At 48.6% G+C, this 9492-nt stretch overlaps 1 protein-coding gene across 1 annotated transcript; it reads left to right on the plus strand.

The window, feature by feature from the left end:
- Positions 1-541: 541 nt before the first annotated feature.
- On the plus strand, positions 542-8941 carry LOC119303975. The gene is made up of 11 exons (XM_037581138.1): positions 542-705; positions 1187-1255; positions 1348-1419; positions 1524-1598; positions 2095-2208; positions 2330-2761; positions 3520-4767; positions 4876-4944; positions 5697-6956; positions 7054-7119; positions 7628-8941. The coding sequence occupies exons 1-11, from the start codon at positions 570-572 to the stop codon at positions 8809-8811; spliced, it is 4725 nt and encodes a 1574-aa protein (XP_037437035.1). The 5' UTR covers positions 542-569; the 3' UTR covers positions 8812-8941.
- The last annotated feature ends 551 nt before the right edge of the window (positions 8942-9492 follow it).

The raw sequence follows: 9492 nt of genomic DNA on the forward strand, positions 1-9492 counted from the left end.
CTCTAGTTCAGACTAGTCCTAACGAAATTGATGAGCCACGGATGGCTAAAAGTGTCAGAACTTTCGACGGACGGTTTGGTGATCCGCGTTGCTTACTACTATTAGAAAAAAAAAAGAACTACAGTACAATTTGGTATAAGGAGAACTACTGTACGACAGAGATATTTTATCGTGGTTTATCACGAGAGCGTAGGAGTGGAATAGACTAGTCGTATGCTTAGTCGGCGAATGGCTGTATATATGCTCGATTAACGCAATGGAGCCATTATTACAGTGCATGGGATCTAATGACACTCCAGGTCGAGGTCAACCCAAAGACTTAAGACACACTCTGGAGTATGAGAAAGCTCGGATTAAACTAAGCTCGCGCATTAAAGCGCGTTCAGAAAGGAGATCACATCACGCTTCACTTGTACTAAATCTTCGGGTTGACCTCGAGTGTCATTAAGTCCCACGCACACATACTATACTAGTAGTAGCTCCGAGGTCAGTGAGGGAGGATCAGTGACCACCATTATTCAGTAGAGAGCTAAGTGCTCAAGCCAGTACAAGAGCAGCCCGGCTGCGAGATGAAAAAGGCCAGGAGGAACGAGAGCGGCAAGAAGCTTGCGAGCAGAGCAGGAGCAAGGGCCATCGTGTGGCTTCTGCTTCCTATCCTCGTCTTCGTCCTGCTCAATGCCGACTACATGCCGCAGGTTCCCCGACGTAAGTCCTCTCGATTATAATCGGAACTCTTTTTCGAGTGTTCATCTGTTTTCTGAGTGTTCATCTGATCTATGTACGCGCGTGCGTTCTTGTTCGATCCATCTTTCCAAGAAGAAGAGTAGTACTGTTGGTCCATAGTAAGCTGTAACAATGATTCAACATACATATTTGTTGCAGCATGAGTATGTATAATTTGACCATGAGCTTGATCATCTTGGATAAAATGCTTAGTTTTTGAATTCACCAAGAATTAAACAACTGTTCAGAGTTGGGCCTACTGATTTTTTTCACATGCATGCACGCCAGCCAATGAATCAAATCAACCCCTCGCTTTGAAGTTGACAAGATCTCGATCCGGATCAACATTTTCGTGATCCTTTTAAGGGCGCGTACCTCTCGAGACATCGGTTTTGTAGTCCGATCTTGACAACTTTACATGTAAAATCTACAGCTGAACATGACTTTCCTCCATGGCTTGCAGTTACAGGGACCAGCGTTACCGAAGCTGCGGAGTATTTTCGACAGTCGACTCACAAGGTTCCGTCTTCAGGTGAGCGGAGTGAAAGAGTATGCACTCAGCTGGATTGTTAACGTGAAATCCATGCAATTAACCTCCCGCTACGTCCTCTTTCGCCATCACAGGTATAGAGGATACAATATGGCAGCAGCAGGAGCGACTACTACATGATGTAGCCAAGTTCAAAGCTGAGCATGGTACTCGATCTTTAACCGAGCTACAGTAGAGAATCTTCAGCTCTCTAAGTAAATCATCGATTGGCGCTAACAACAGTGGTATATGGATCCTTCATTTAATTCAGATTCGGTCGTCGACGCACCACCTTCTCGCGAATCCAGCCACGAGATGGCTGGCAAGGTTGTCGGTGCGAACAGAGGTAATTTTATTATTTTGCCGACATAGGTAATTAATCACCTTTTATCTGCAGAACAGAGGTTAAGTTAATTAGCCTGTCCAAAAGTCAAGTTTGTCTAAACGCGCAGTGCAACACACATTCTATAATACTCGTTCCGTACCGAATTAATTGAAGTTCGTGTTTGACCATATTTTTAAAAATATCAACATCTACAATGCCCAATTAGTTTCATTATCAAATACATTTTCATACTCTGTATATTTGATGTTATATATTAGCTAGTACATTTTCATGCTATGGACTCTAAGAAATTTGACTTAGAATAGAGCTCAATTGAACTTCAATAATTTGGAATGAAGTACTAGCATTGGCTACAGAATGCTTTATGTTTTGAGGTACCGAGTATATATGGTGTTATAATGAAATACTAGAGCCTAGCTTTAGGAAAGCTGATACTATTAACCATTGTAATCCAGGCAATTTAACTCCGCCACTACGTCCTCTTTCGCCGTCCCAGGTACAGAGAGTGCAATATGGAAGCAGCAGAAGCAGCTACTGCGTGAGGTGGCCGAGCTAAGAGCTGCGCACAAAGAACTACTACTTGAGGTAGCCAAGTTGAGAGCTGCGCATGGTACGCAACAAAACTCATTCTTTAACCGAGCTTGAGAAGCTTCAGTTCTCTAATGAAATCATCGATTGACGCTAACAGTAATAGTATATGCCCTGTGTGGTTGACCCTTCGTTTAATTCAGATTTGGTCGTACGAGCACTACCTTCTCCCGCATCAAGCGACGAGACGGCCGGCGAGGCCGTCGATGCACCACCTTCTCCCCCATCAAGCGGCGAGATGGCCGGCGAGGCTGTCGGTGCACAACCTTCTCCCCTATCAAGCGATGAGACGCCCGGCGAGGCCGTCCAAGGGCAACCTTCTCCCACATCAAGCAACGAGACACCCGGCGAGGCCGTCGAAGCACCACCTTCTCCCACATCAAATGAAGAGACGCTAGGCAAGGCCAACGATGCACCACCTTCTCCCGCATCAAACGACGAGACGCCCGGCGGCACCATGGATGCACAACCTTCTCCCCCATCAAGTGACGAGGCACCCCGCGAGGCCGTCGAAGCACCACCTTCTCCCACATCAAGCGACGAGACCCCCGGCGACGTCGTCAATGCGAAGAGAGGTAATTTCGCCTTTTCTCTGCATAATGGTAGTAAAACTCAAGACTGACTAAATTAAATAGCAAACAAACTAATGCTGCTCCCACCATCCAAATACACAAGGCTCAATACTTTTTTAAGGTTGCCTTTGAGGCTTTGACCATGGGTTAGAACAATAGTATACGATGATGCGTATGTTCAAAAAATATATCATTGAACTATAGTACATGATGTGTATGTTTAAACACGTATACCAAAAAATTCATATGTGGAAGAAGCTTTTTTTATAATGATGTAATTTTTAAATTATACATCTTATATATTATTAATTTTATTAATAATTAAAGACAATCTCGAAAAATGTGTTAGACCTTTTATATTTGAACAGAGGGAGTAACAGGCACTGTGTTAGTTGTACAGTACCAATATGAAATACTCTCCGGAATAAAATAGAAGTCAGCCACATGGATTTCAGGACGTCAATTTGATTAGTGAAAAATGTGTTGTTCACAACAACAAAAAATTAAGATTCAATCATCCAATGAACTTTGTATAGACATATATTTCTTTGGCATATTGTACATGTTTTCATAGTTAAATTGACGACCTATATTCCCATGCCACTCTTATATTCCACCCGAAAAGAGCACTGTATTGTAAGTGCTGCTCGTAAATGAAATAGTCTAACGGCAATTGAGAACTTCCCAATAGTAAGAAAACAAAACTTAAGAGAAGTTTCAAACTAGTGTACTAATTACTAACTCTTGTCTATAAGATACAGATGTGGCAGCACCAAGAAGCAAGTCAACTTGCGATTTCAGCAGTAAACGCATGGACATCTGCGCCATGGAAGGTGATGTCCGTGTGCATGGCAAGGCCGCCACAGTGTACGTGGTCTCAGCGTCCGATGACAGCTACCGGCCTAAGAACGGGATGATGACGATCCACCCATACCCGCGCAAGTCGGAGACAGAGACAATGCAGACTATCAGAGAGGTGACCATCCGCTGGAATGACCCTCCAGGACTGGATGCGCCACAGTGCACGGCGACGCATGATGTCCCTGCGTTGGTCTTCTCCACCGGCGGCTATCTCAGCAACTTCTTCCACGCCATGACCGATGGCATCATCCCTCTCTTCAACGCTGTGCGGGAGTACAACGGCCATGTCCAGCTCGTGGTCACGGACTACAACCATGAGTGGGTTGACAAGTTCCGAGACATCCTCGCCGCGCTCTCCAACTACCCGGTCATCGACTTCGACGCCGATAACGAGGTACGTTGCTTCCCGTCGGTGCACGTCGGCACCGAGAGCCATAAGGAGCTAGGAATCACCCCTGCCCTCTCCCGGAAGGGCTACTCTATGACGGACTTCCGGGACTTTCTCCGGTCAGTCTACTCTCTAAAGCGTGAGTGGTCATTCCCTGTAAACCGGGCCTCCGGCGAGAGGCCACGTCTCGCCATGATACTACGGCGCAACTCGAGGACGTTCACAAACGAGGCGGAGGCCATGGCAGCAGCCATGGAGGTCGGCTTCGAGGTGGTGGCGGCAGGGCCGGAGGCCATGAGCGACATGGCCCGGCTCGCGGAGGTGATGAACTCGTGCGACGTGATGGTGGGCGTGCATGGGGCTGGGCTCGCCAACATGGTGTTCCTCCCCCGCAACGCCACGGTGCTGCAGGTCGTCCCGTGGGGCGACCTGAGCTGGGCGTCCTTCAGTGCCTTCGGCGCGCCGACGGCTGACATGGGGCTCCGGTACGTCAAGTACGAGGCGACCGCCGAGGAGACGACGCTCAAGTACGTGTACCCGAGTGACCACGCCGTCTTCACCGACATCCCCTCCATAAGCAGGCAGGGGTACAGTATGACATGGCGGATCTTCCTCAACGGCCAGAACGTCACGCTCGACATCGACCGCTTCAGAGGGGCGCTCCAGCAAATCTACCAGAATACTGTAATGGCCGATCCAGTCGTCGAAGCACTACCTCCTCCCGACGAGATGCCCAGCGAGGTGGTCGACGCGAACAAAGGTAGTTAAATTCAGTGAGCTTTTATCTGCAGTCTGCAGAACATGGAGGTTCGGTTAGCTTGTTCGAAAGTCAATGTCTGACTAATTCGAATATTGTAATCTGTTGCAGATCTGAAAAAGGAGGAAAAGGGGTTGCAAGCCATGAACGGGGGAGTAGATGGTTCTTTGACAAAACCAGGTACGTACAAAAGTATACTGCATATTTAACTGAGAGAATTTCACTTTACTAGCTATTCAGAGAGTCAACACTTAACTCTAAAATCAGCTAGGATTCAACCTAGATCTCTGAAAACCGGCTAGGATTCAACCCTCCCCTCCCTGACCCTTGTTTTGGCTAGTATAGGCCGGGTTTGACCCTGTTGAATGCCCAACCAGCTGACATGTCAAGGCATAGACTAAAATAGGGCAGAAAATATATTTTCACAATATTTTAAATATGTTTGGCCAAAATGACCAAAACTTCCCCAGAATGTTCAGTGTATTATTCTTGTTTATACCACAATGTTTCAAAAAATTCTAGTTAATTTTATTTTTTGGAAAAAAATATGAGAAAAAATGGGCTGAAATTATAATTTCAGGATATTGGTAAACATGTTAAGAAAAAATATTTGAAACTTCCCAGTAATCATCAATATATTACTATTATTGGTTGTACATTTTTTTGCAAATTTTGATAGTCAATTTTGAATCAGTTTAAGAGTTGTGGATTGAATCATAGACAAACCGAGTAGTTCCCGGCTGTAATGGGGGCTTATTTCTATGGAAGGGGTTGTAGAATAATTGAACTGCGATTGAAATTTTCCCAATAGTGACAAAGGAAAACCTAAAGAGAAGTGTCTAACTAGTACTCATTCTGTAAAGAAATATAAGACAATTTAGATCTATTTCTCCTCAAAAATATAAGTAATAATTGTTGTGTGCATGACGCAGATGTGACAGCATCAAGAAGCAAGTCAAGTTGCGACTTCCGCAATGAACGCATGGACATCTGCACCATGGAAGGCGACGTCCGTATGCACGGCAAAGCCGCCACCGTGTATGTGGTCTCGGCATCCGACGACAGCTATCGGCCAGAGAACGGGGCGTTGATGATCCACCCGTACACACGCAAGTGGGAGCCACAAACCATGCAGACTGTGCGGGAGGTGATCGTCCGCTGGAGCGACCCACCGGGACTAGAAGCGCCACCGTGCACGGTGACACACGATGTCCCCGCGGTGGTCTTCTCCTCCGGCGGCTACCTCGCCAACTTCTTCCACGCCATGACCGACGGCATCATCCCTCTCTTCAACACCGCGCGGGAGTACAACGGCCGCGTCCAGCTCGTGGCCACCGACTACGACCCCAAGTGGATTGGTAAGTTCCGGAATATCCTCGGCGCGCTCTCCAACTACCCGGTCATCGACTTCGACGCCGACGATGAGGTGCGTTGCTTCCCGTCGGTGCACATCGGCACCGAGAGCCATAAGGAGCTAGGGATCATCCCTGCTCTCTCCCGCAAGGGCTACACGATGACGGACTTCCGGGAGTTTCTCCGGTCGGCCTACTCGCTAAAGCGCGAGTGGTCGACCCCCGTAAACCGGGCCTCGGGCGACAGGCCGCGTCTCGTCATGGTGCTGCGGCGCAGGTCGAGGGAGTTCGCGAACGAGGCGGAGGCCATCGCAGCTGCTACGGAGGTTGGCTTCGAGGTGGTCCCTGCGGGGCCGGAGGTCGTGAGCGACATGGCCCAGTTCGCGGAGGTGGTGAACTCGTGCGACGTGATAATGGGCGTGCATGGCGCAGGGCTCACCAACCTGGTGTTCCTCCCGCGCAATGGCACGGTGCTGCAGGTCGTCCCGTGGGGCGACATGAGGTGGGCGTCCTTCAGTGCCTTCGGCGCGCCGACGGCCGACATGGGGCTCCGGTACGTCGAGTACGAGGCGACCGCCGAGGAGACGACGCTCAAGTACGTATACCCGAGGGACCACGCCGTCTTCACCGACCCCCGCTCCATACAGAAGCAGGGGTTCGGTGTGGCTTGGGGGACCTTCTTCAACGGCCAGAACGTCACCCTCGACATCAACCGCTTCAGAGGGGTCTTGCAGCAAATCTACCATGATAGTGTGTTGCCCGATCCTTCGCTTGATTCAGCTCCGGTCGTGGAAGCACCACCTTCTCCTGCATCAAGCGACATCGTCGATGTGAACAGAGGTAATCAACTGCCGTTTCTCTGCAGAACGGGGCTTCAATTAGTTTGTTCATTCAAAAGTCAAGTCTGACTAAATTGAATTCTGTATTTCTGTTGCAGATCTCGGGAATGAGAAGGGGCTCCAAGCCATGAACGGGGGAGGAGATGGTTCTTTGATAAAATCAGGTACGTACAAAGTATAGTGCATACTCAAGCACTATGTATTTGCATTCATAATTTTGTTGAGGCAACGAGTTTGGCGATATATACTAGAATTTGGTAGCAAACGAACAAATACTAACAGACAAATATATAGATGAAAACTGGTTAAATCTTTGTTATATTTTGTGCCATAATTTTGTCTTCTTTTTGTAGCCTTCCAATAATCATATTTTACTTAATAAAAATTTGCACAAACTTAGAGAACATGTGTATGTAGTTGTAGAAAAAAATGATACTTTTTGTAAATTTTAAATATATTTTGCTTTTTCTTTTGAAAAAGGGACACCCTAGAGCCAGTCCTATAAAACACCGTTCTCGTGTATTAAGGAGCTGCCAATGATGAAATAATCCAACTGCAATTGAAATTTTCCCAAGAGTGACAAAAGAAAACCTAGCGAAGTTTCTGACTAGAACTAATTAAGAATATTGTTCCTCAAAGAAAAAACTAATAACTATTGTGTGCATGATACAGATGTGGCGGCACCAAGAAGCAAGTCAAGTTGCGACTTTCGCAGTGAGCGCATGGACACTTGTGCCATGGAAGGCGACGTCCGTATGCACGGCAAAGCCGCCAGTGTGTATGTGGTCTCAGCTTCCGATGACAGTTACCGACCTGAGAGTGGGACGGTGACGATCCACCCGTACACGCGCAAGTGGGAGCCACAGACTATGCAGACTGTTCGGGAGGTGACCATCCGATGGAGCGCCCCGCCGGGGCCGGATCCGCCAGGGTGCACGGTGATGCACGACGTCCCCGCGGTGATTTTCTCCTCCGGTGGCTACCTCGCCAACTTCTTCCACGCCATGACTGACGGCATCATCCCTCTTTTCAACACTGCGCGGGAGTACGAAGGCCGCGTCCAGCTCGTGGCCACCGACTACGACTCGAAATGGCTTGGCAAGTTCAAGGATATCCTCGCCGCACTCTCCATCTACCCCGTCATCGACTTCGACGCTGACGACGAGGTCCGTTGCTTCCCGTCGGTGCGCGTCGGCACTGAGAGCCATAAAGAACTAGGGATCATCCCAGCTCTGTCCCGCAAGGGCTACACGATGACTGACTTCCGAGACTTTCTCCGGTCAGCCTACTCGTTGAAGCGTGAGTGGGCGACCCCCGTAAACATAACCTCCGGCGGCAGGCCTCGTCTCGTCATGGTGTCGCGGCGCAGGTCGAGGGAGATCGCCAACGAGCCGGAGGCCATCGGAACTGCCACGGAGGTCGGTTTCGAGGTGGTATCCGCGGGGCCGGAGGTCGTGAGCGACATGGCCCGGTTCGCGGAGGTGGTGAACTCATGCGACGTGATATTGGGTGTGCATGGCGCAGGGCTCACCAACCTGGTGTTCCTCCCGCGCAACGGCACGGTGATGCAGATCGTCCCGTGGGGCGACATGAGGTGGGCGTCCTTTAGTGCCTTCGGAGCGCCGACGGCTGACATGGGGCTCCGGTACGTCGAGTACGAGGCCACCGCCGAGGAGACGACCCTCAAGTACATATACCCAAGGAACCACACCGTTTTCACCGACCCCCGCTCCATACAAAGGCAGGGTTTCGGTGTGGCTTGGGAGACTTTCTTCAACGGCCAGAACGTCACCCTCGACATTGACCGCTTCAGAGGGGTGATGCAGCAAATCTACCAGTCTGCTACCATTACATAGCTGGATTACGGCCGATGTTAAGCGCATCAATGTGATTTTTTGTTTTTGCTGCTTCGTTTCTGGAGTACTCTTCAAGTGAAGCTTATCGATAGTCATATCAATCATTTGTAAATTAATCAGCTGAGAGTAAAGCACAAGCTTCATTATGAATGCACATTTTGGGCCAATTCGCCCGTTATATATACAACGCCAGGTATCTCGCCAAAGTCCCTTTCTAGCGATGCCGGTACAGCAGGTCTCTGTGCCTGAGCAGCCCCGAAGATCTCACTTATTCGCTCTATTTACTCTGTTCCTCTAGATTTTACTGTTTTTGCCGCAAAACTGAGCAAGAATTAATCTAGTGGCACAACGGATGAATCAAAGCAAAAGGATCATTGATCCTCTTATCTGTAAAACAAATATCATTTCTACTCCTCCAAATAGTTCAGAACGCAGCAGCAGTTCCGACAGTGATTCAGAGACCAAAGATTTATAATTCTTTGGAAAACCTCTGAGCCAAATCCCAAAACATTGTTTTAGGTTAACAGGCACTGTTCTTAGATTAAAAGCACATTCCAGCAAGCTCCAGATGATCTTAGCCACGAAACACATAAAAAAAGTGATCCACGGTTTCATTGTTCCAAATTAGCCGACAAATGGACAGCCGTCAGCTCACCGGAGCCGCGCACTCGCATCCGCGTC

The sequence above is a fragment of the Triticum dicoccoides genome, chromosome 5A, assembly GCF_002162155.2.
Source record: "Triticum dicoccoides isolate Atlit2015 ecotype Zavitan chromosome 5A, WEW_v2.0, whole genome shotgun sequence".
In the NCBI taxonomy this organism is placed as follows: domain Eukaryota; kingdom Viridiplantae; phylum Streptophyta; class Magnoliopsida; order Poales; family Poaceae; genus Triticum; species Triticum dicoccoides.

Excerpts from the sequence above, each read along its gene's own strand:
- LOC119303975 (XM_037581138.1), top strand. The coding sequence starts at position 570 with ATGAAAAAGGCCAGGAGGAACGAGAGCGGCAAGAAGCTTGCGAGCAGA. Across the intron at positions 1,599-2,094 it reads GGTTGTCGGTGCGAACAGAG|GTACAGAGAGTGCAATATGG; the intron begins GTAATTTTATTA and ends TCGCCGTCCCAG. Across the intron at positions 7,120-7,627 it reads TGGTTCTTTGATAAAATCAG|ATGTGGCGGCACCAAGAAGC; the intron begins GTACGTACAAAG and ends TGCATGATACAG.